The 25799-nt window shown below is 41.9% G+C and overlaps 3 protein-coding genes across 12 annotated transcripts in view; 2 read left to right on the top strand and 1 right to left on the bottom strand.

Moving 5' to 3' along the window:
• LOC141999567 (E1A-binding protein p400-like) overlaps nt 1-16350 on the top strand; it is a 48994-nt gene extending 32644 nt beyond the window's left edge. Inside the window, exons 26-37 of the mRNA XM_074973132.1 lie at nt 576-704; nt 1473-1517; nt 1606-1759; nt 2413-2657; nt 2888-3061; nt 5105-5241; nt 7920-7998; nt 12128-12314; nt 12480-12595; nt 14079-14262; nt 14788-14903; nt 15516-16350. Coding sequence (XP_074829233.1) covers nt 576-704; nt 1473-1517; nt 1606-1759; nt 2413-2657; nt 2888-3061; nt 5105-5241; nt 7920-7998; nt 12128-12314; nt 12480-12595; nt 14079-14262; nt 14788-14903; nt 15516-15707 — 1758 coding nt within the window. The 3' untranslated portion in view covers nt 15708-16350. The remainder of the gene's footprint in view (nt 1-575; nt 705-1472; nt 1518-1605; nt 1760-2412; nt 2658-2887; nt 3062-5104; nt 5242-7919; nt 7999-12127; nt 12315-12479; nt 12596-14078; nt 14263-14787; nt 14904-15515) is intronic.
• Nucleotides 16351-16734: 384 nt separating this feature from the next.
• LOC141999252 (putative EP400-like protein) lies at nt 16735-19239 on the bottom strand. Its single transcript, XM_074972476.1, has 2 exons — nt 19060-19239; nt 16735-18514 (listed from the first exon to the last, which is right to left on the bottom strand). The coding sequence occupies exon 2, from the start codon at nt 18482-18484 to the stop codon at nt 17210-17212; it is 1275 nt and encodes a 424-aa protein (XP_074828577.1). The 5' UTR covers nt 18485-18514; nt 19060-19239; the 3' UTR covers nt 16735-17209.
• A 58-nt stretch (nt 19240-19297) lies between these two features.
• The window catches only part of EP400 (E1A binding protein p400), a 64063-nt gene continuing 57561 nt past the window's right edge, over nt 19298-25799 (top strand). For 8 of the 10 annotated variants that reach the window (XM_074972986.1, XM_074972985.1, XM_074972987.1 and 5 more), the window contains exons 1-4: nt 19298-19359; nt 20047-20181; nt 20760-22109; nt 24266-24376. In XM_074972986.1, the coding sequence (XP_074829087.1) occupies nt 20790-22109; nt 24266-24376 (1431 nt within the window). In that variant the 5' untranslated portion in view covers nt 19298-19359; nt 20047-20181; nt 20760-20789. The remainder of the gene's footprint in view (nt 19360-20046; nt 20182-20759; nt 22110-24265; nt 24377-25799) is intronic. The other 2 variants (XM_074972992.1, XM_074972989.1) reach the window with 1 other exon arrangement.

Raw genomic sequence — 25799 nt, 5'->3', positions numbered from 1 at the left:
GGTAACCGGTATCGCTGAGGCTTTCGTGACAGCCCTTTGTGCAGCTGTGGCGCAATACAGATGATGACACACATTGTTGATGAATGCCTGCTGACTAGGTTCAGTGGTGGCCTAGAAGAACTGCATCACGCCACTGAAGATGCTATCGCTTGGTGCATGCTAAATAAATAAATTAGAAAAATACTACTGGAACTCTTGTCACTGAAGCTTTGTTTAAAATGGTTGTGCTTAATATTACATTAAAAAAAACAAGACTAAATAGGACAAAAAAGACTTAGTGAGCATTTATCCCTTGCTAAAATAAGTTTTGTGTATATGGATGGCGTGGTAGGTTTGTTTCTGTGTCCTGGCATTTCCTGTCTAACTCCATGAGAATGCAGGTTGATCTTAGTAAACTCTTCTTACCACTATGTTGTCATGTCAATAAATACATCCATTCCTTAGTTATCATATCCACATATGTGGCAATCCACTTATAAATATCATTTAATTTTTTGTGAAAAGCTAGGCAGTTACTTTCTGAGATTGCAATGCTGTAAGGTTTAATTTAATTGTACTGAATTTCCCTGTTAAAGAAGTCGAAAACTGCAAACAGAGAGTGGGAACTCAATCATATCAAAGAGCTGAAAGAAAAGGAAGATAAAATGCAGTTGGAAGAGGAGGAAGAGCTCCTAACCTACACCAGGCAAGATGCATATAACATGGTAATTTCAAAGTAACCTTAGTTCTCGTCTGTCATGAAATTATGTATTTGTGATGATCAGTGGTGCATTTAAGAGTGAGTTGGTGGTACCTGTTACACTGGCTCCCACCTTGTATCCTTTAACTCTAGGTTGTAGTCTTGTCCACAGAAGTGACCCTAATCTATCCTAATTTTGAAGAACTGATGGTTTCTGTTTGGGGGAAAAAAAACAGCAAGTCCATAGGCTGATTTGTCTTGACATCTGGCATTGTTGGCAGTGCTAAGCAAAAAGTGGGAGCTCAAGAGAGAGAGGAGGGCAGAGGAGAAGCAGGAGGAAATGAAAGCACTTATGCGTCTGGGAGTGATAGTGTGCTGCACCTTGAAGCTGATCTGTTTCATTAATGCACTTAGTTACATTTACTACAAAATTAAATATATTTACTATAGTTATTGTAACTATACCTATTCATTGTTAGCTGCTTGTTTGTAAATGTTGGGATCTCTTCACTGGTATCATTAAGAGTTGTAAAAAGAAAAGGAGTACCTGTGGCACCTTAGAGACTAACAAATTTATTTGAGCATAAGCTTTCGTGAGCTACAGCTCACTTCATCGGATGCATAGTTTGTTTATTGCATCCGATGAAGTGAGCTGTAGCTCATGAAAGCTTATGCTCAAATAAATTTGTTAGTCTCTAAGGTGCCACAAGTCCTCCTTTTCTTTTTGCAAATACAGACTAACACGGCTGCTACTCTGAAACCTGTCATTAAGAGTTCTATCTTTTCTGTACAGGAGTATGTCTGTGAAGACCCAGATGGACAAATAGAAAGAATGCCAGTAAGTCAGTAACTTTTTTTGAAGAGGGAATAAACCTATCTTCAGTTAGTTAATTAATCATGATGACATATATCTATGTTTTTTGCAGATTTGGACTCCCCTTACTCTGCCTTCAGATCACGATAACGTCTACGTTGATTCTGTTATGTGTCTGATGTATGATTCCACACCAATTTCAGAGTCTAAGCTGCCCCCTTTGTTTGCCAGGAAGGAGAGTAAGCAATTCAGAATGGATCCACCTGGTAGCTTTTCCTTATTTATTTCTTTGTAAATAAAATGGAAAATTTCACAATCTCAAGTGGCCAAATTTTAAAAAACATTTGTATGTTCACACCCAAAGATTAGGGTGTTTGTATACCATTTCTCTAAGCAAATTAGATTTTTTTATATATGGGAATGATTTTGAATGCTGACTTAGAGACAGGGTGGAGTGCCTTTTGAAAATTGTGTGCCAGAAGTCTTAACCTTTTGTATTCTCTGAACTGAAATAGAAATGAATGAAATTAACAGGAACTGAGCAGTGAAACCTGTTATTCTCCCCCCCCCCGCCCCAATTAGACTTATTTCCTGTCTTGAGAACCACATTCAGTACATTATCTAAACTACAGTAAAAATGAAAGTGAAAAACTATAGTAGCTGTGGTTTAGTAATATTTAAAGGAAGTCAAAGCTATTATGATAGAAGAGTTAAATTAGAAATCACTGGTCTTATTAAATTTATTCATAGCTGACAATAAATTGGAGGTAGACACCTTTTTACATGCAAAACACAGGACTGTGAACACTTCTCCAGTAGAGCCAGGTGACTGGTATAGTCATCTTTTTGTTATGGATTTTTTGCTTTAACAAAGTTCACCCATCCTTTCACTGAAAAGGTCCCCTCTTTCCACTGATAGCTGCAGTTCGGAGGAATAAACGTCGTCATGGAGAGGTGGCTGTTCCTCCTCGGTCACTTTTTCACCAAGGGACTCCAAGAACATTGAAAATGCGTCGAAAGGTCAATGAGCAGAAGACCATCCTGCTGAAACAGCAAACATATTTTGCAAAATCTTTGCCTGCTGTTGTCAAACCAGCTGCTGAGGCAGCTGCTGGGCAGGACAATCCTGAGTGGCTGATCAGTGAAGACTGGGTGTTGCTACAAGTAATAAAGTCCTTCTGTTCCATTATTGGGATTTTGGGGTTTTTTACTTTTAACTATAGTTTGTTTATTGGCTCCAGAAATAACTTTTCTCTGACTTTCTCTCTCCAAAGTTATTTCCAGCATCTGTGAAGTCTAATTAATTTGGTGACGTCCACACACAGAAAACATTTACTTTACACTTGGTAGTATTAGTGGTGTCATCCTGAGTCTTATACCTTCTTCTTTTCTAGGCAGTGAAACAGTTACTGGAGCATTCTTCAAATCTTGCCATTATGTCACCGGTACACACACTCAATTGGGATCTTGTTAGTGACCTTGTTAACTCCTATAGCCAAGTTTATCACTCACCAAAACAATGCCAAAATCGGTATGAAAATGTTGTTATTCCAAGAGAAGAAGGAAGGGTGAGTTTAAATTGAATTGTGCATTCCTTTAAAACACTAGGGGCACCAATTTATTCAGTTTTCATTGTAGACTGTACAGCATTTTGCTTGATTTATTGTAAAAGTGCCCTAGTGTTCAGCAAGCATATAGTGCAAAATTCTGTATACCATGGTCTATTGGCAAGAATTATACACATTTCTCACACCAGACAATCAATATGGGGTATGTTTAATATATCACATTAAATAAATTTAGAAAATGTATTCCACTAATACTGGACAACATTTTACATGCCTAGTTTGAATAGATTACAGTGGTGTAACAGAGTACAGAATATATAGATTAACAAAATAAATGATTGTGATTACATCTGATATTAAGGAAGAATTTAAAAAATCTGAATTAACTTTGATACTGTGGTGTAGATTATAACTTTCACTTATCAACTGGGTACTTCCATTTTGATCCAAGCAATGGCGGTTCAGTCTTCACCAAAGCCTGATTCTCTGTCGTTAATTATGGATTGAAACAGAAATCCTGGAATAAAATGAGAATAATTTGTAGAGAAGAGCAGACTGATTTTAGAGTTTGTCAGTGAAACAAGTTACAGCACAGTAGTAAATTCTGTTTGTATACATCTTAATTAGAGCTAAACAAATAATTTATTTTATATTTGGTAGTCAAACCAAAAAATCAGAAAAAAGATTTAGTTTCTAACCAAAACTAAATTTGTTTGGTTTTCCTCACCTAAATGAAAGAACAAAAACATTTTTTTTGTTTGAGCCGAATAAAATATTTTGAATGTCAAATCAAATCAGTATTGTTGAAATGATGTGTTGAATCAACATTGTCAAAATGAGATGTCGATGTTTCCAATTTTTTTCAGTTTTTTTTTTTTTTTGGTTGAAACTATTTGCTGAATTTGATCTGAATTCACAAATAGTTTGAGCTCCCTGTCCCCCAAATGCATTTTTTGGCAAATGTTTACTGTTTGCCAAAAATATTTCACTCAGCTCTTGCTTTTGTACAGAGTAGAGGCAAATGTGTTAGTGTTAAATCATTAATTCTTTGGGTCAACTCTAATTAGTGCCTCCTGGATTAGTCATATCTTTCTGGAAGTGATTCTTTGGACTCAAATTATCAGACTTTATCACATACCAACATTGAGTCATAAGTGAGGCTCACTGAAATGTCTGTGCAATTTAGAAGCATTGCTGTTAATTGGCTATAATTATAGTGTGCAAAAAATAAAACTGAAATATTGTAACAATGTTTTCTGTTTTATGACTGATTTTGAAGGTCATCTAAAGGAGAAAGCAAAAACTAGTTATGATTGTGGTTTTCAGAGAGAGTTTACACCTGATGATATCAAATAAAACAAATTTTAAACTTCATTTTGCACTATGTAGTAAACCACAAGTTAAAAATTACGTTCCTGACTTTCTTTCATCAATATAAACGATTTACCTCTTTGCAATCATGTCAGGGAGATAATCCAGTGATTATTACATTATTATAAACTTAACAGTTAAGAGAAGTTGCGTTATGAGAGAGAGAGAGAGACAATGCACACACCTATTATTATAAAAACATTTCTTGAGTCCATAGAGTAAGAGATGAACCACAGATATGAGCTTATTATTTATGCAGATATGTTTCTCCCCCCAGAAAAAGAAACACGGTCTGATCATTGGGAACAAAACTCATATATGTTATTCCTTGCTCTGACACTGACTTGATGAATGACCTTATACAAGTCACTTCATGTCTTTGACTCAGTTTTCTATCTGTAAAATTAGGAAATTACATGGTATTTTCAGGTTTAACTGACATTTCCAAAATTCCCTGATGGTGAAAAGCGCTATAGAAGTGACTATTTAATAACAGATTCGTTGGTAAATTTTAAAACAAAAATGACAAGGCAGTTATTTCTTTTTAGTTTCTTCAAGTGGCAAAAAATTGAATTAGAATGTGTCAGAGTCCGGTTTAATATAAACCATAATTTTTGAGATATTACAGTGGTGAATTATGACATTTATCATCTGATGCTATTTTTATTTCAGAACATCAGTAGTCACCCTGTTTGTGCCAGACATATCTATGCTGAAGACCCGAATGCTGCACACACCCAACTTTACATGAGTCACTTTGATTTAATGAAAAAGATAGCAAGAAAAAGAAGTCCCTCGGTTAAACCTCTGTATGTTTACTTAAAGCCCATATCATTTACATGTTTTAAATCTGATGAAAATGATGTTGAGAATGATATTCTCCGTGTGTGTGTGTGTGAGAGAGAGAGAGAGCGCGCGAAAGAGTGATGCAAACACACACAGACAATCCCATTATACTTGTCAAAGGCGTTCTGATTCCACAGATATTCTTGTGAATTTCAGTTTGGGCATGATTACCTTCCTGAAGAATCCAAATCATCCTTCAGTACTCGCAGAAGTTGTAGTGTCTCAATTGCACCTCCAGCTAGCTGTATGAATGGTGAGGTGGGCATGCCCCACTGATCAGTTATCTCCTTTATGCCCCTCTTAATCCCAGCAATATGGCTACCATCCTTTTGGGTAATGAGACCTGCATAAAACTCTGCAACTATGGTCCCACCCTAAGAGTGACTCTTTAAAAGTGGCATTGTGAAATTCATTGATTTGTCCATTTTTTTAGAACCGACAACCTGCAAACTTACGATGAGCTTTTAGAGCCAAACTGGGTTCTTTACATGTCATGCATCATATCCAGTAAGAAGGTCTGCAGATTGAATTGTGCCCTCTACCACACCCGTGCCATCCCATTGTGGTATAACTGGGGTTGTTCTAACCTTAGTGAGGCCAAAATCTGAACTATGGGGTACAACAGGTATAACTTAGGACAATGTAGAGCAACAGTGAAAAGGGAAGTTGGAAGTTTTGTTAGATTGGTCGGGACCACTGGGTTTTTTGGCACATGCAGAAGCATGAGAGGCGATTTTAAGACTGGGGTAAGCACTATAGTTTGGTTCAGCTAAAATGATCAGCAGTGAAATAGTTGACAGCTTAAACATCAACACTGTTATCTTCATATTTCAGATTTAAAGGCTATTGATATAAACTGGGCACTTCACACATCTAGCTACTCTGAAAAGGATATCTAGCCATCAGAACTAGCCAGGCAAGGACTGGAGTGCATGTTGCATCTGTTGAAAGGGTGGCAGAACTCTTGCTGCAGTGTGTTTGGGTCAGACAGAATTCCTTCCAAGGATTTCCAGTGTCTCTGTGCACGCTATAGCATGACTGTTACTTGAGAGCCACAGTCCTGCAACTTCTGCTCATCAAGAGAGGAGGAAGTCTGAATTGCTGTAAAAGAAGGTTATTGGAGAAACCTCATTGTTACATCCAGGCTGTATTTTGGCAACCTGGATCAATTATTTTTAGGACATCCAAAAACAATGGCTGATTTTCACTTTTATGTTTGATAGGAAGGGAGAATGGGAAGATGATGGGCAGGATATAGATCAGGATTAGGGTGTAAATCTGAACTCCAGTCCTTATTTAGTCTTTTGTCGTCTTTTTTGAACCTTGTAGACATCAAACAAAGCCTAGTCTATGTACCCAGATGCATCAGTTTAACTAAAGGTGTGATTTTTTTTTTTTGATACTTTGTGTATGGACACTCTTAAGGCATGTCTGGACAAACTGTGTGTGTGTGTGTAAATCTACATTGCTCCAGCCTGCTGTGCACTGGCTGCATGGTACCTGCGCTCTAGACGATTCCTAGTACATTTGACCTATTGCTGTTTCAAACAGGAGTGTATAAAGCGCACCAGGGAACTTCTAGTGTGCATCAGTAGGGTAAATCATGCAGGGTCACACCAAGAATTAGGCCTGGTCTACACTAAAAGTTAGGTTGACCCAGCTGTGTTCCTCAGAGTTGTGAAAAGTCCACACCACTGAGCTCTGTAGTTAAACTGACCAACCCCCGCCATAGACAGCACTAGTCTGATGAAAGAATTCTTCCATCAATTTAGCTACAGCCTCTCGGGGGGAGTGGGGTGGATTACTTATGCTGATGGGAGAACCTTCCTGTTGGTATCGGTAATGTATACACTGAAGCAGTACAGCTGCAATGCAACTGCTGTGCTGCTGTAGCGTTTCAAGTGTAGACAAGCCCTTAGTGTGCAACAGGCTGGCATGCTGTAGTTTTTCACCCCAGCTTGCTGCACACTAACTGTTCATCTAGACAAGCTCTTAAGTAGATTTAAACCTCCTTTATATAGGTTCAGGGCAAGGTAAACCGATATAACCAGTTTTAAACCAATAGAGCAGTGATGCCCAAACTTTTCAGGGTAATGCCCCCCCCTTACCCGTGTCTGCATCCCCCCAGAACCAGGAGCATGGACAGGGTAAAGGGGCCGCAGCTGGGGGTGAGTCTGGGGTTGGGGCTGGGGTCAGATGGAGAGCCGCAGTTGGGGGTCATTGCTGGGGATGGGGCCAGAGCTGGGAGTGGAGCAGGGCTGGGTGGTGTTCCCTCCTTGTCCGCTGTGGGGGCTGGCCTGGCCCCCACCACCCATGTCTCCCCCAAACATTCCTCTGAGCCCCCATACGGAGGCGCACCCCACAGTTTGGGGGCCTCTGCAATAGAGTATGTCTACTTGTGTTCGCACTGCTTTAACTAAACTAGTTTAACTAAACTTGTGGAAGTTGTAGATAACCCCAAAGTCTAGGGCCCAGAAGTAGATAGAATTAAGTAGTAAAGGGAGAGAGGACCTAATTCTCAGTTCTCAAATCTTTTCTTATTCACAAACTATTAGTCATGATGCAAGATTTTCTGTTCCTGGAGGTTTTTATAGAGCCTTTCAAAAATCAGCTATTTAAACTATATCATATTTACTTCCAGAAGAAATAACTATGACAAGCCATCCTCCATGATTCATGCTGCATTCTGCTGTACGGAGTCTATGTCAAAAGAGCAAAAGGTACGTTCTCTCACTCTAGAAGTTTACTTTATTCTGTAATGTCATCATGTGCCTTATGTATGTATTATTTCTACAAGCAACATTTAAATGGGTTGTGGAAAATTCATATTTTTCATGGACATTTCAAAATCATTCTATAGCAGTGTAGAGTATTTAAACCCCATTTGCCAGTAGATCAAAGGTATCAGCATTTCTTCTACCTATGTTAATGCCTCTGGGCTTTGTCCCTTTCCCAGGCCAGAAGGTCACCTGATCTCTTTGTCTTCAACCCTTTAGCTCTCACCTTGCAGAGGGGAAGGGCCAGGCCATCAGTTGCCAGGAAACAGGGTGTCGGCCATTCTCTGTGTCCAGACCCCTGCACACACCTGCCTTCTAGGGCTCTACAACTATCATACACCCTTATCCCACCAGTTGTCACAGAGTCCCTGGGCGATGCTCTGGAACTGCTCCCAATGAAGCCAGTCAGGACTCTGGGGAAGTCTCCTTTCTGTGAACAGCCTGTCTTCAGGACACACAGCTCACACAGCTTCCACCTTCCTGGGTCTGACCTCAGAGCATTCAGCATCCTCTGCCCCCCTGTGCTCTTCCCACAGCGCGTCCGCCCAGGTGGGGTCCTGGGGAAGCCAGAGGGTTGTGCACCCCAACTTCGCAGTCAGACGTGACAGCCAGCCAGCCAGTAAAACAGAGGTTTATTAGACGACAGGAACATGATCGAAAACAGAGCTTTGTAGGTGCAGAGAACAGGACCCCTCAGCTGGGTCCATTTTGGCGGGCAGTGAGCCAGACAACCACGTCTGCACTTCACTCCTCGTCCCCAGCCAGCCCCCAACTGAAAACTCTGTCCAGCCCCTCCTCCTCTGGGCTTTGTCCCTTTCCCGGGCCAGGAGGTCACCTGATTCCTTTGTTCTCCAACCCTTTAGCTCTCACCTTGCAGGGGGGAAGGGCCTGGCCATCAGTTGCCAGGAAACAGGGTGTCGGCCATTCTCTGTGTCCAGACCCCTGCACACACCTGCCCTACCCTATAGGGCTCTGCAACGATCATACACCCTTATCCCACCTCCTAGATACTTAAGAACTGCATAGGGGAAAGTGAGGCACCCCCACAATATTCAGAGGAAACATTAAGAACAGTTCTGCTTCATCATCTTTGAGACTGAACTGAGCGGGGTCACTTTAGCCGGTGACCTGGAGAAGTTCGAACCCACCAACGTTCCCATGGATGCCCCAGCATCTCTCCCATTCCTTGGTGAGAGTTACACCAGGCCCTTCCAGTTTCACGCCCTCCCTCGTGTCAGGCGTGGTTGATAGCACTTGCATGCCGCATATGGGAAGGTTTATGTAGCCCGTGCCTTTTTGCCACCCCAAAACCCCCGGGGGTCAAACTGGGATCGGGTCTTCTCCGAGCACTCCAGTCTGGAGGGCTGCAATTTGGGCTCTCTTGGTTAAGAGCCCCCATCTTGACCTGGGCCACATAGTGTTCACTTACAGAAGTAGCACGAAGACATTCCTTTCTCAACAACCTTGTCTCCCCAACAAGCTGGCCAAACAAAGCCACTTGGTTATAGGACTGTTTAACTTTCTTAACAGCTTTCACTCCATCTGAGACCGTCTCAAAGCTGTCCACACTGGATCTTTCAACAGGAAAGTCAGTGGCTTGGCGTAACATTCTTTTTCACTGACTGACCAGTTGCTTTCCCTCTCAGACAGCTTCTTGCTGAGAAACACTACAGGGTGGAATTCTTGATCCGGTCCTTCCTGCATTAAAACTGCTCCCGCACCACGCTCGGATGCATCTGTGGTTACTAGGAACGGTTTGTCAAAGTCTGGGGTACTTAGTACAGGGTCAGACATGAGTGTCACTTTAAGCTGGTTAAAAGCCTTCTGACACTCTTCAGTCCACTGAATGGCATTTGGCTGTTTATTTTTGGTTAGTTCTGTCAGTGGGGCTGCGATTTGGCTGCATTGCGGTACAAATTGCCTGTAATAACCGGCCAAGCCTAAGAAGGATTGGACCTGTTTCTTTGACTTTGGGACAGGCCACTTTTGGATAGCATCCACTTTGGCCTGTAGGGGGTTGATAGTTCCTTGACCCATGTGGTGTCCAAGGTAAGTCACTCTGTTTAGGCCTATTTGACACTTCTTAGCCTTAACAGTTAGTCCTGCCTCCCTTATGCGCTCGAAGACTTTTTGTAGATATTCCAGGTGTTCTGCCCAGGAATCCGAAAATATGGCCACATTGTCAAGGTAGGCGACTGCATATTCTCCTAATCCCGCTAGGAGACCATCTACAAGTCTTTGGAAGGTGGTGGGTGCATTCCGCAGCCCGAAAGGGAGTGCATTAAATTCATACAGCCCGAGATGTGTGGTGAAGGCTGACCTTTCCTTGGCGGATTCATCTAGCGGTACTTGCCAGTACCCCTTGGTTAAGTCCAAGGTAGAGATGAACTGGGCCCGTCCCAGTTTCTCTAATAGTTCATCTGTGCGTGGCATTGGATAGTTGTCTGGGCGAGTTAGTATTTAAACCCCATTTGCCAGTAGATCAAAGGTATCAGCATTTCTTCTACCTATGTTAATTCCAGATCCATTTCTTTTTCAGACTTTGTGGCTTTTAAAATGCCCACAAAATTATACCAGATCAGAAGCAGAAAGGCACCATGTTGTATTGCAATATTTTTATGAAGTCATTCAAACTCCTCTGATCCAATTTTTGGTACAAACAACTAATGGCCCATTTCAGGATCTCTCTTTTGCAGGCTTTAGCAGGAGAAAGCAGGATTTTTACAGTGAAGAGCTGTAACAAACAAATAGTACTATAATGCAAAAGGAAAAAGGTAGCAACAATTAATATTTTCCCCACCTCCTATTGTTTTAGGCTTTGACCGAACAGCAGACAGGCCCAGAGCCTCAGCAGCAGTGTGCTTGCCAACTCTAAATTCAGCAGCTAGCTGAACGGCAAGCAGAAGCCCAGCTTCAGCCACAGGAGCAACTGATGGTGCAACAGCCACAGTTAGTAGTAAAGGCTGTGGTAGCCAACCTGGCAGGATTAGTTGAAACTAAATATCTCTAAAGCTGAAATTTGGATCTTTCCACTTAATATTAATATGTGCAGAGATATGCACTCTTCTAGGTCCCGGCCCTGCAACTGGATTAGCAAGCCTTGATCCCAATGGCCTTACAGAGTTCAGTTGACTTCAGTGGCGCGCCACATAGCTGCAGGAGTCTGCGCTAGCAAATCTGATCGCAGGATTGGGCCCTTTGTGTTGTGTTGCATGAGCAGGTTGGGCGAGAAAGGTGCATTTGTCTTCACTTAAACTGAGAAAGTTGATGATGCTCTAAACTCAGATCAAATCAGTTAGATGTGCAGAAGTGCCTATTAGATCATCCAGTCTAGTCCCTTGTGAGGTTTTAATCTCCACCAGTCAGGGATACATCCAACGTGATAGGAAAAGAGATAATAAGTGAATGAAACACTAGTGTTAATTTAAAAACATTTACTTTATAAAACCCTTTAAATGTAGTTATTAGACACAGTGCATAAACAGTACCCTTTTTTAAGTGAAAATTTCAAATCTGTGATACAGTACAGAAGCAATCCATTTTTGCTGTTGTGTGTAGCAATATCATTTTGAAAAAGTTTTGAAGTGTTCAGCTAATTGTTCCTGGCCTAACAGAGTACACAGTCTTGAGTTCTCTAAAATCCCCCTGTTTGGAGATGGTGTACATTCTTTTAGTTAACTTTTGGCAGGGTCAGTCACAGGCCACCTGCACTAGAAAATTAGCATTTTCCATTGAAAATTCTGATAAATATTGTCCTTCGCTTCTGAACTCTTAAATATTACAGCCTTGCTGTTCAAAGGTGTAAATTGGTGTCAAATAATTAATATGGACAAGATTCCTGTGTCTTTATGCCATGCTAGATTTTATTATATGGAAAATGTCATTCAACACAAAGAACAGATCAAATGTACTTATTTATTAATTCATTCATACTTGTTCACTGTGTCTATCTCAGGCTCTAGGCGCATGTGTCAAACATCATGCTTTGTATTGTATATTTAAAAAAACCAACAACCTTATATTCTAGAATAAATTGACATGATACTTTGTTACTTTGTGTAACACTTTCTAGGCTTCAGGAGGTGCAAGTACAGCTCAGGTACAAACAGCTGCAGCATCCAGTGCTCCAACAGAATTAGTGACTGTAACATCTACTCAGGGTTCTCAAGCAGGAATGTTTGTGGCAGCATCATCAATAGTAACCACCAGTCTGACAACATTGCAGACCCAAACGCCCTTAGTGGCTCATGTTATGTCAGGTAACCTCTGTTTTTTTCACATTCTGCTGCTGAAAATAAAACTGCTAGAAACCTGCATTTTAAGTGTTAGTTATTTTCAAATTATTAAGTAAAAGAAGATGGGAGGGGAAGAATGTCAGCTTACACTCTGATGAGAGATTGTCTTCTATATTTTTCCTTTTATAGCCAAGCCAACAGAAGTTCAGCTTTTTAGTAAAACAGTCACACCTGTCCATTTCCAGCTTCCTGGGCAGCAGGAGACAGAAGCAGTTGAGGTGCAAGTCCCACGGATTCAGTCCCAGGTACACACTTTGGGTACATCTTCACTACAAGCTAGGAGTGTGATTCCTGGGCTTGTACACATACTCGTGAGCTCTCATTGAGCTAGTGTGAGTGTAAACAGCACTGTAGCTGCAGGAGCACTGGTAGCAGCAGTGGAGACACAGCTTAGCTGGGATGAGTACATACCTACTAGGGTTTGTACTAGGCACAAAGTACACTGCTATATACACTTGCACTAGCTGAATGAGAGCTAGTGTGAGTGCGTGTACATGAGCAGGGGAATCATGCCGTTAGCTTGTAGTGTAGATGTAGCCTTAGTCTCCAGTCCAAATAAAAAGTGTAGGAAAGCTCTTACAAGGAACGGATGTTTTAAGAAAAACATGTCTCCAATCCTTTCCTTAGTATTTCTTCACCAACAGAAAAGGAATTGGTGGGAAATTTTTGTTGTACTGTTTGTAGTTTATATGGTTTTAAACCATGAGCATTCATGCCGGTTTGATGCTTCTGGTGACCAGATTTTCAAGACCCCTCCCCAGCTTGATTTTGCCTGGAAGGGTGGAGCTGGAGGTTTTGTTCTTCCCTGGCTGAACTTTTGAGAATGCCCATTGATTACTTTAAGCTGCCCTCCTTTGCCTGCTTTCATGATGTTTCTACATAATGAACATAATGCTTCTAAGTTAATCAACATTTCTTCCTACTTAGTCACAAGCTTCACTGTTGACTGGCATTACACACTTTCTTTCAGTAAGTCCTCTGCTGTTCAGAAAACTGTCCTTTCCCACTTCATCTGAAGATGTACAGTGTTTGAGTATAGCTCATTAAATGTGCTCTAATAGTTAGAACAGGAGACAAGATGCCCAGATTCCTAAGGTTCTCTTCATAACTCAGCCTCTCACTGTGGTATCTGGGGCAAGTCACCACAGCAATTTAGAATCTCAGCTTACCCATGCATGGCATGAGGATATTATTACTTATTTACCTTTAAGCAAGGGGATGTGAGTATTAACTGTAAAGAGCTTTGAGAACTTCTGATGGAAGGTACTATAGAAGTGCAAAGTATTTTTATTATTAAATTAAATAGGATATAGAACCATAATTGAATGAAATCTTTATCTCAGAACCTGAAAACCTTTGCACAAGTCATATGTGCAGCAGAAGTGGGAAAATTAAATGTTAGTACAGAATAGAAATTGCAACTGACCTGTCAGCAAGAACTGCAACATTAGCAGCTCACTGCAGTCACAGCATTTGGGCCTGGAGCAGCCCTCACTGTTACCATGACTAGTACCACTGTTACAAACCTTAAGTGTACCGTATTTAAAAAAAACCAAAAGGTCCCAAACACAACAGAGCTAGATGTAAAATGATTCCAGTGGATTAGATAAAGCTTTTATATTCAGTTTCTGAACATATAATTGTCATGTTGCAAAGATCTAGTGACAAACAACTAATATTCTTTGATCCTGATTCCTTGCTGCTCAGATTCTTGTTTCTGCTTCACAGCTTCAAGCACAAGGACAGATCCAGGTCCAAACACCTCAGGCAGCACAAGTTCCTCAGGCAAATCTTCCAGTGATGTCTGTTCCACCAACAATTGTACCATCTGCAGGAGCTGCAACACTCCCTCTTACTGAGATCTCTGTCACTGAGATTAGCGTTGCCCTTGGGCATCCACAGAAAGCAGCAGGTACAAAGAAATCTCACTCAGAGGCAATCTTATAAACTTATTCCAATTTATTAAATTAATTGGACTTCAGAACCACTTTGACACTTAAATTTTAAAGGTTTTTAAATTAGGTTACTAAATTTATAGCATAGACTAATATTTTTCCTACTTTTTTGGTGCTTTTAGAAGACTCTTATTGAAAGCACCCTTTTAAACAATATATTTGGTTGCAAAGTAACTTTGTAAGTTGTAGTAATATCCATGATGCACAATAATTGATTGTCCTTCCATTTATTTTTATATTTCTAGAATGTGTCTAATTTTGCATACTGGAATTTGTAGGCAAGACTAAAAAATGTCCTGTTTGCCATTGGAAGTGGACTTTTGTCAAATCCTGGCCGAAACTAAATTTTATATCGCAATAATATATATGGTTAGATAGAAATATAATAGGAAAAGGTAGACATTTTGATGATATTCTTAGAATAAATGTGTGTTACATTCTAAATACTAACATTTGCACGTTATTTTACTGCCGATTTGTAGGAGCCCAGACATTGGATGTACATATCCATCAGTTTCCAAAACTTACACATCAAGTAGCTCAGCAACAGAGCCATTCATTCCCAGATGGTTCAAGGCCAAGCTACTGTGTAGAAAAGGTAAGCACCTTTGCCTGCTGTCTCATTCAAATGATATATGCTTTTCAGTGTTGTTTTGACAGTTTTGCATCACTACTACTTTGCTCGTCGGTAGGCCAGGTATTAGAGATGATCTTCTCCTTTAAGTGACCTGCTAAGGATTTTTTAAAAATTGGGTTTTCCAAGGTTCTGTTGTCAGCTCTGCCACTGATCAGTTCTGTAACCTGGAGCAAATCAATCTTTCTATGAGTATCTTCTTATCTGTAAAATGAAAGCACTACTCACCTCACAGGTGTTTTCTGAGAATTAATGTTTGTAAGGTGATTTTGAAATCCCCAGATATGTGTTACATAAGTGCAAAATATTATTATCCTTATTAACTCCAAGAATCTTGGTCTCATTTCTCCTATTTTATAAATGGCAAAACTGATTACAGAGAAATTAAGTGATTTGGCCAAAACCACACAGTAAATCAGTATCATGTTTGGGAACAGCATTTCATTCTCCTGACTTCCAGTTATATTCTTAGTCTCTGGCTTCTCCAAAGTTTCTGCCATCTCTTACCTTTGTTTCACATTTTTGACTGTGTAAAATGTACAATCAGCTAGTAACTTATCTTCATCTATAATTTAGGTTCAGGCTCAGTCACAAATTGCGGCAGTGTCCGTCATCACCTGCAGGTCACCACGCCTAAATGATTTCTGCAGAAATGGCTACAGCTCAGGTGATCCCCCAGAAATCAAGAGAGGAACAGGTCCTGACAATAGCCTCTCTCCAATCACTGACCCCAGGTGTACAGAACTCAGCAGTCTCAACCAAAATTAGCAAGTAAAAGTGCACAGGAGGTTACCTACTTTCATACTGTGAAAGCATCTATGAAACCTTGTTGAACTAATGATTACATTAGAATAAGCAGAAAAGTACAGTATTTTATATTTGCTAAACCATGACAATAAAATCCGCAGGTTGTCCACATTTTATTTTCCAAATGAAGACTGAGCACTTTTTTACAGACATAAATGCAAGAGAAGTTATTACTGAAATCTGAAAAAAGAAAAATGTACCCAACATTGAAAATATATTAATTGTAATGTACAGATAAAAGGTCTGTTAAAATGAAATGCTTTCTGCTGACAGAAAATAACCATCTTTCTGTACCAAACCAGTGAATAACTAAATTACAGAGACAGAGGTGTAATCAACATGTTCATCATATTGCTAGGCTATTGTCTCCAGAACAATATCAAATAATAGCCAGTTATTCTTTAAACAGAAGTACATTTTACTTGTGGAGTGTTGCACTAAATGGAATGCATAACAATGAAAACTGCTGGCTTTTTTTTGTTAGATCTACTGAACTGAATAGGTGTCCTGTTAGGTATATGGAAACAAAATGCAAACTAAATTTTTAGATGAATCTTTAGTGCTGTAAAGTAGGAAATCAGTGAGCACTGACATACTGCCTAAACTGAGTGTAAGTTGAACAATAAAGTATCCTTTCTTTTTATATAAATTGCCTTCTTTCTGTCCTGTTTCTTTGTGCATGTCCAGGGGTGAAAGTAACTTAAAGGGGGCGTGGCCTCAACCGGAAGAGGTGATTTAAAGGCCCCGGGGCTCTGTCTGGGAGCCCTGGGGCCTTTAAATCACCCCGGAGCTACTAACTGCAGAGGCGGCTGAGAGCCCCAGAGCAAATTTAAGGGCCTGGGGCTCGGGCTGCTACAGAGCTCCGGGCCCTTTAAATCCCTGCCGGAGCCCTATGGCTCCGGCAGTCAGGCTCAGGCGGGGATTTAAAGGGCCCGGTTCTCCTGCCACTGCGGGGAGCCCCAGGCCCTTTAAAGTCCTGCTGCTGGAGCTCCGGAGGTGATTTAAAGGGCCCAGGGCTCCCCGCAGTGGCAGGAGCACCAGGCCCTTTAAATCACCACTGGGGAAGCCGGTCTGGTCCGGCACGGCATACTGGCTTTTGCCAGTACACCGTACTGGACCGTACCAGCTAACTTTCACCTCTGTGCATGTCTCGTTCCCATGTACGCTGTTAACAAAGTGTGTGGCCTGGGTTAAGATTCTTTCCCCTCTGACCCCCTGTGGACATTCCCAGCACACAGCTTGGGTGGCCCTGCTTTAAATGCCTCTGGAGGGTGGGTATGGGGTCTGTGTAGAAAGTCTCCCAGGGCTTGCTAATGTGCCCTACGCTGAGCTCCATCCTGAGGGGATCCTCTCCCGCCCCACTGCTCTCTGTGTTGTGTCCCTGCCCTGCTCTCTCACTCCAGTCACTCTGAGCCGGTGATATGATTAGCAAGGATGAGGGTCCTGGTCCCTGGCTGTCCTCCCTAGCATGCCAAAGAGAGGAAACGCGTATGGGGTGACCTGCCCCCTACCCCTAGCGCAATCCTGCTGCTCCCACTGTTTGGTTTGAGCCATTGCGCATACGCAGTGAGGGAGTCACAGTACAGGAACAGAACTCGCGATTTGTCTCCTATCAGCGCCCGTAAGAGATGTATTTTCCCCCATCCCTGGTGACAGTCCCCAGCTTCCTGTGAGGAGGGAATGGAAAGTGTGGCCCCAGCTCCTGGGGTAAGTGGGTCCCCGCCGGGGGTGCCAGAGTGGGAGGTGCTGGGCTCCCCTCTGCTCTGCACCCATCCCATGCGTGGAGGGAAGCTGCGGAGCGGGCCTGCGGAGTTGGGTCCTCCAACTCCAGCTATTAATCCACCAGAAGCCCTATCAAATCCTATGGGTCTGCTCAACTGCTGCCCTTGAAGTGCTTGCTGCTGCTGCATGAGCTGCCCTTGAATAATATTGCTGATCTGCGGTGGCAAGTTAGTAGTTGTAATATGACCGGGGCTACTCAAAGGTTGCATGTTTGCTCCACTAGCTACAGGACTTTGAGGTCCAAGATGATGAATGGTGCCACCAGTCTGTGAATGAGGTTGTGAAAGCCTGCGTTCTCGTACAGTTGCAGGTGCCCCAGAAGATGGAATTTGTACCTGGGCTGTAGTTCCTTGAGCAATTTGTGCAATTCCGGATCCTTCTTGATATACAAAGTGTCCACCATTTGAAGGGCTCAGACTGATCTGGCGCACAAGCAAACTAGCATCTACAAATCCTCTAGTAGGGCTCTGGCTACACATGCCCAAGCCAGAACCTGGAGTGCCTGCCCGAACATTTGGTAGTGACTGCACTGGTACAGGACTGGGTTGTGTAGGGCTTTGAGACTGAACCTGCTGGGGCAATGGTGAAGTAACTTGAATATACGATGGAGATCCATGCTCAAACCTCCTTTGCTGAGGGCTAAACTGAAAATTTGGTGATGTTGGATTTGGTATTGGCAAAGGGGTAAGTGTTATCTGTTGGTTTCCTGATGCTACCGGTCCAACATTCTGCAGTGTGATGTTCACATTCTGCCCAGCTACCGGACTTCTACTCATTATAAATTGCTGTATTTGGTAACTGGGGGACTGTGGTGCAGATGGGCTTGCAGAAGGAGCAAATGAAGTTGCAGGGGACTGCGGTAAGTTTGTCTGCTGCTCTTCTCCCTCACTACCTGTGAAGGATCTGGACCTCTGGAGCTGACGCTGAACATTCTGAGGACCGTTCCCATGGTGCATTTTCCCCTTTTTGGTTTTTTAAAGTAAATTCTAAAGGAATACATAAAAACAGAAATTTAGTGACGCTAACTTTTTTGGGGTAACTGAATGTTAGAAGATATACATTTGAGTATGAATGTAGAAGTTTTTCTGCCTCAAAATTAGGAACACATTCTACCGTTAGAGTTAATTAAAACAATAACCTTCATGCAATTATTCAAAATATGGATGGTCTGAAAAACAACCACCCCAACTATATTTACTATCTAAACCTCTGATACGCTTCTCCAGCCGTCTAAGACATTCTGGAATAACCCACAGCAAGATGGTAGTACAAGGCATACGTTCCTCTTTTGACCAACCAAGCTGAGATGAAAGTTAAAAGGCCGCTTTCTCCTTCCAGTTGCTGTGGAAGACCCAGGAGTAACGTAGGCTCCATTTTTCAAACGGCCCCGGGAAGTCCCAGTAACCCCCGGTCCCCCGCGCGGCGGGGCAGGAGCCGAGACCAAGGTCCACGGTGCAGCCCCCCCTACCCCCCTCCCCTCGCGTGGGACGGGTGCAGGGGAGCCCGGCACCCCCGGCGGGGACCCACTTACCCCAGGAGCCGGGGCCGCACTTTCCCTTCCCTCCTCCCAGGAAGCTGGGGACCGGCACGGTGGATGGGGGGCGGGACACATCCGCTACGCTGCCCGCTGCCCCTAGCGCAATCCTGCTGCTCCCGCTGTCCGGTTCGAGCCACTGCGCATACGCAGTGCGGGAGTCTCGGTGCAGGAACGGAATTCGCCGTTTGTCTCCTATCAGCGCCCGTAGCGGATGTGTTTCCCCCCCCCCGTCCCCGGTGACGGCCCCCAGCTTCCTGTGAGGAGGGAAGGGAAAGTGCGGCCCCGGCTGCTGGGGTAAGTGGGTCCCCGCCGGGGGTGCCGGAGCGGGGGGTGCCGGCCTCCCCTCCGCCCCGCTCCGTCCGCGGAGCTGAGCAGGCCCGGGGCTGCGGCCGGGCCCGGGCTGCGGGGCACCCGTCCCACCCGCGGGGGGAGGCTGCGGCGCGGGCCTTGGTCTCTGCTCCTGCCCCGCCGCGGGCGACCGGGGAGGAGGGTTCCTGGGAATTCCCGGGGCCGTTAGGAGTTAAGTGTAAAGGGAAATTCACCCCCCCCCCCCCCGGCCCACGGCTCCCCGCTGAGCAGCATCCTCCCGCTTTGCACTGGCGGCGGCGAGCGGTGTGATGATGGGGGGGGACGTGAACACACTCGCCTGCTCCGCCAGTCTCGGGGCCATCCAGGGCCGGTCTCTACAGACAGGTCTCGGTTTCTGTCCGGGCGTGGGGCCGCATTGCTACCTGTTCAAACTAGGAGTTCTGAGAAATCAGGATTCACTTGCCTGAAGTAATTCGTGTTACGGGAGCACCGGTCGAGCCCATAATTCAAAGGGTAATCGCCCTTCCCGCTTTTCAGCCAGGAGGTTAATAGCGGGGTGTGCTGATGAGGTCTCATTATCAAGGGTTGATTGTGCATTTTCACTTATTTGTAGATTGCCAAGTATGATTAGTGTTTGACAGACAAATTAATATAACAACTCCTTGTTCCTAGGAGTTTAGATTTAAACTAGCCAGCAACCATGACAAGAAACGGGGGAGTGAAGAGGTTGGCACACTATAGACCCACATATTTGTATGCAGTGAAGTATTAGAAATGGAACTGCAGTTTTCAAAATAAATGAGCAAGGTAGGTTTTTTAAAATATTAGCTTTCTTTTGATTCTCCTGCTAATTTGCAGTGCCCAGTCTTTAGCAATCAGTCTCCCTGTCAGTGCACATCAGTGAGATTGAACTACACTCGAATGCCAAATAACTTGAAAACCAGAACATTTTTCACTTTAGAAAATGTTGTTGAGTCAAATTAGATATGTTTAAAAAATGGAGCCTACATTTCTTGTGGATCTTCCACAGCAACTGGAAGGAGAAAGCAGCCTTTTAACTTTCATCTCAGCTTGGTTGGTCAAAAGAGGAACGTATGCCTTGTACTACCATCTTGCTGTGGGTTATTCCAGAATGTCTTAGACGGCTGGAGAAGCGTATCAGAGGTTTAGATAGTAAATATAGTTGGGGTGGTTGTTTTTCAGACCATCCATATTTTGAATAATTGCATGAAGGTTATTGTTTTAATTAACTCTAACGGTAGAATGTGTTCCTAATTTTGAGGCAGAAAAACTTCTCCATTCATACTCAAATGTATATCTTTTAACATTCAGTTACCCCAAAAAAGTTAGCGTCACTAAATTTCTGTTTTTATGTATTCCTTTAGAATTTACTTTAAAAAACCAAAAAGGGGAAAATGCACCATGGGAACGGTCCTCAGAATGTTCAGCGTCAGCTCCAGAGGTCCAGATCCTTCACAGGTAGTGAGGGAGAAGAGCAGCAGACAAACTTACCGCAGTCCCCTGCAACTTCATTTGCTCCTTCTGCAAGCCCATCTGCACCACAGTCCCCCAGTTACCAAATACAGCAATTTATAATGAGTAGAAGTCCGGTAGCTGGGCAGAATGTGAACATCACACTGCAGAATGTTGGACCGGTAGCATCAGGAAACCAACAGATAACACTTACCCCTTTGCCAATACCAAATCCAACATCACCAAATTTTCAGTTTAGCCCTCAGCAAAGGAGGTTTGAGCATGGATCTCCATCGTATATTCAAGTTACTTCACCATTGCCCCAGCAGGTTCAGTCTCAAAGCCCTACACAACCCAGTCCTGTACCAGTGCAGTCACTACCAAATGTTCGGGCAGGCACTCCAGGTTCTGGCTTGGGCATGTGTAGCCAGAGCCCTACTAGAGGATTTGTAGATGCTAGTTTGCTTGTGCGCCAGATCAGTCTGAGCCCTTCAAATGGTGGACACTTTGTATATCAAGAAGGATCCGGAATTGCACAAATTGCTCAAGGAACTACAGCCCAGGTACAAATTCCATCTTCTGGGGCACCTGCAACTGTACGAGAACGCAGGCTTTCACAACCTCATTCACAGACTGGTGGCACCATTCATCATCTTGGACCTCAAAGTCCTGTAGCTAGTGGAGCAAACATGCAACCTTTGAGTAGCCCCGGTCATATTACAACTACTAACTTGCCACCGCAGATCAGCAATATTATTCAAGGGCAGCTCATGCAGCAGCAGCAAGCACTTCAAGGGCAGCAGTTGAGCAGACCCATAGGATTTGATAGGGCTTCTGGTGGATTAATAGCTGGAGTTGGAGGACCACCTGCTTTTGGAATGACATCACCACCCCCTCCTACAAGCCCTTCACGAGCCACTGTACCACAGGGTCTGTCTAATCTTCCTCTTACTCCTACGGTAAGTACAGGAGTGAAAAAACAACCTAAAAAGTTGGAGGAGATTCCGCCTGCCACCCAAGAAGCTGCTCAGATGAGAAAGCAGTGTTTGGATCATCACCACAAACAGATGGAGATTCTGAGGGAGACTTTTAAGGAATATTTGATTGAACTATTTTTCTTGCAACATCTTCAAGGGAATATGATGGACTTCTTAGCTTTTAAGAAGAAACACTGTGTTCCATTACAAGCATACCTGAGGCAAAATGACTTGGACCTTGAGGAGGAGGAAGAGGAAGAACAATCTGAGGTTATCAATGATGAGGTAAGAAATCTATTGTTTAATAGTTTGGAATAAAACACTAAATGAAATTGTGGCAATTGGATACCAATGTATTAGATTCTACCTTAAATTATACCGTAGAAATACCTTAAATTTTATTTCTGATTGAAGTAATAGAGCAGACTTTTTAATGAAGATTCTGAGTGAATTGTAATTTTGCTATGTGAAGATTGAAACTGAAGGTTGGTTTGAGCATACAATTGGAAGCATGTATTTTAAGAACAGAGGTAATTTAATAGAGGGGAAAAGAATTAGGGCTTTGAGGGAAAGTACACTTGTTTTCTCACTGACCAAGTTCATGTCAGTATTCAAGTCCCCCACACAAAATAGTTAAGCTCTATCCTAAACCCACAGAAGTTTTGAATTGTTGCTGGAAGCTTGTTAGTTTATCAAAAATTATTATGTATCATAGAGTAATTTTAATTTATAAGTTATCATCATGTAATACCTACATTCAAAAAAATAATGAGATGAAAAACAACCTTAACTTGGAACTTGGCTTTTGTCCAAAGAATTTATAGTTTGTGCATGAAAAAACAGTTTCCTGTTTTAATTAAACAAAATATTAAAGTTCTTTGAATGAATTCCATGCTTAGTAATGGCAAGTGACTTGAACCAAATATGGTAACCAAATATGATGCACAACTTTTCCTGACTAGTTATATCAGTGCATATTAATTCTGACCTGTGGTACCCCTCTATTCCATTTCGGTGGCCTGAGCAAAACCTGTCTTGAGCAGACTCTGACAGTTGTGTAGCAAGTAGTTGTGATGTCATGTTTGGCACAATGAGTGAATTGATACCACTTGAAACTCTGAAATACCCTTTTACAAATTATGTATCCAAAATAGGGAAGGGTATGTTTTGCCAGTTTGCAAAAGGATTCCATTCAAAAAGACTTGAGTATGTTTGACATTTCTATAACAGTTCCATATATCTTCAATGAAAAGTTGATGAACCTTTAAACTAAAGGATTACTTGTGGCCCCAGCTTTGGTTTGAATTTGCAGATGGGTCAGAAGTTGTAGCATAATGTGTAGCATTTAGTATGTTTGACGGGAGAAGAAATTAAACTGTGGCTAAGATCAGATACTGATAATTTTGAAGAAATAATTGGTTTCTGCACACAGTAGCTTAAATTGTGATAACAGGATGTCTTATTTTATTTATTTATTTTTTTAAAATCAGCAATGGGTGTCCATGAATTATTCCTTGTGGTTTGAAATTTTTTGTCAAATTGTTTGCCTGTCCTTGTTGGTCTATTTATTTGTCACTAGCTGAAATGGCCAGGTCTGTTGTACAAATTCAGGAGCAGATCCCACCTGATAAATTGACATAGATCCATTGAAGTCACTAGAGCATTGACAGTGTACACCAGCTGAGGATCTGCCTCTGTCTTTTGGGGTTCAAGTTTGCTCACTCTTTTTTTAGTTCTAAGGCACAGTTTAACTTATACAGACAGTTATATTCATGCTATATGTGAACAGCTAATTGCTCATAAAAGTTGTAATCATTTTAACTGTTGTAGGATTTTGCAAACTGTGCCAATAAACTTGTTTGACCTAACAAATTAAGATAGCTTTTGCAAATCAAGGCACCTTTTGAGTATGTTTTCTTTCTTTGTATTTTTGGTCTTCCTCTCTTTTATTTCTCCCCCTCTTTATCACTTTCTGCTAAAGCAATGCACCTCATCCCTTGCCTGGAAGGGCTGATCACTTTGGAAATTAATGGGGGAGAGAGAATGGTGGCTATGCTCATTGCTTAAATAAATGTTCGGGCTCTCTTGAGTTCAGACTGTCTGTCATGCTAATTTTGTTGTCAACTAGGAACTGAGATAATTAAATTTAACCCACACTGTTACTTAATCTGGATTTAAGACAGTTTTTCAGTGGTGAGAGTCATTGGAGGTAGTCTGTCCCTCTCTCACTCTGTTCTGCTATTAAAAATGAAACAGAACTCTTCAAAAATTGTCTATATTCAAACCAAACTGTACTAATGGTCATTTAGTTATAATCCCCTCTTCAGTGAGGTACCATCAGTACAGTGTAAAACAAGTGTGTTGATCAGTTTTAAAAACTTTTAAAAAGAAAATGATTCTCCCTTTTTTTTTTTTGTTTTCCCCAAAATATTTTCTCTCAGGTAAAGGTTGTGACAGGAAAGGATGGGCAGACTGGTACTCCTGTTGCTATAGCAACCCAGCTTCCTCCAAATGTTTCTGCTGCTTTTTCATCCCAGCAGCAACCGTTTCAGGTACTTTTCAATGGTTCTAAAATGTAGTCTCATCCCAGATTTTTTTTCTTCATTCAGATTTGATATTTCTTAGCAGAATTCGTATTTTCCCAAGAGCCCATTCGTTGTCATCTAAAACAAACAAAACCAAAAATAACTTCAAATCTTGAAACGCATGAATGTTTATTGGGTGTTGAGGAAGTTAAATCTTTCTTGTCTCAAAGTTGCTGGCTTATTTCATCAACTTTCAGCTTGAATGTTTTTCACTTTGGTTTGTTTGTCGTTTGTTTCCCTAAAGCATTTGGTTCATTTGTGCATTCTGCATAGTAGTAGTTTGGATTTCTCTGTCTGTGGCATTGTAACTGTGGATTTCTTCTCAATTTCTTTCTTTTTTCTTGATTGATTGAAGGCTTTTATATATGCCTGCAAAAGGTATTAGATTTTCCTTGCTTGCTACAGATTGTATGATGCATTTTTCTACCGAAAAGCTTCAAAATGAGTCGTCATAAGTACTCCAACTTACCTCACTTTCACTAGATTTATCATGGATATCAGGTAGAAGAAATAAGTGTTTAGAGGGTCCCATTTTAGACAGAAGTTTGTTTTTGGATGGGAGCACATTGAAGAAGGTATCTAAAGACAGGAATGACATCTATAAACAGAACTAATTATATGGATCTGTGGAGATGCACTTTTAACACAGGCTAGCTTGTGTGTACATCACTGCCTTCTACTGGGTATTTCAGACCTACTTCAGTGTACCTGGCTGTTACCCTCTTGCAATTGGCCCACAAAGGATAAGCCCTAATTCTGTAGTTGAAATATTCTCTTTCAGCTGAAATGTTATGCACTTCTATTTTGGTGAGGAAGATCTTTAACAGCAAATATACCTGATGGGCTATATATCCTGCCTTACCTTACAACTTGTGCAACCCCACTAACTTCATTCAGATTGCCCTGGGGCTTTAAGTCAAGACAGTATTATTGACTGTATTCACAAATATAATTAATTTTATGTAAATTTAAAAAAAATTAAATTGTTTAGCCAAGATGTGTTTGTTTCCAATGCTTTTTAATATGGCCAGTAATTACATAGGTTTCAAAAGTTTTTGAAAGTCAGTCATATATCATCTTTTGTTCAATCCATTTAAAATATATGCATTTGAAAACATTGTATCAGTTGACTTTGAATAGCACTTGTGGATGTCAGTAAGCTCCGCCCATACTAATGACATCATAGTTTCCATAGGAACTAAGTTACTTCAAAATGAAAATAGCAGACACACTAAAAATATACAAAGTGCTGTGAGTAATATGATTATTCCCAAGCTTTTAGCAGAAAAATGATAGTACACCTCACATCCTTACATCATCTTTCTCTGTTGCTGTTTATAAAACATAGTAGGTATCTTGATCAGTTCTGTCATTGAATTTGGAGTGTTGT

This window comes from Natator depressus, chromosome 15, assembly GCF_965152275.1.
Source record: "Natator depressus isolate rNatDep1 chromosome 15, rNatDep2.hap1, whole genome shotgun sequence".
NCBI classification, from domain to species: Eukaryota; Metazoa; Chordata; order Testudines; family Cheloniidae; genus Natator; species Natator depressus.
Note: the sequence above shows the minus strand (reverse complement) of the source record. Positions and strands in the feature narration are given on the sequence as shown.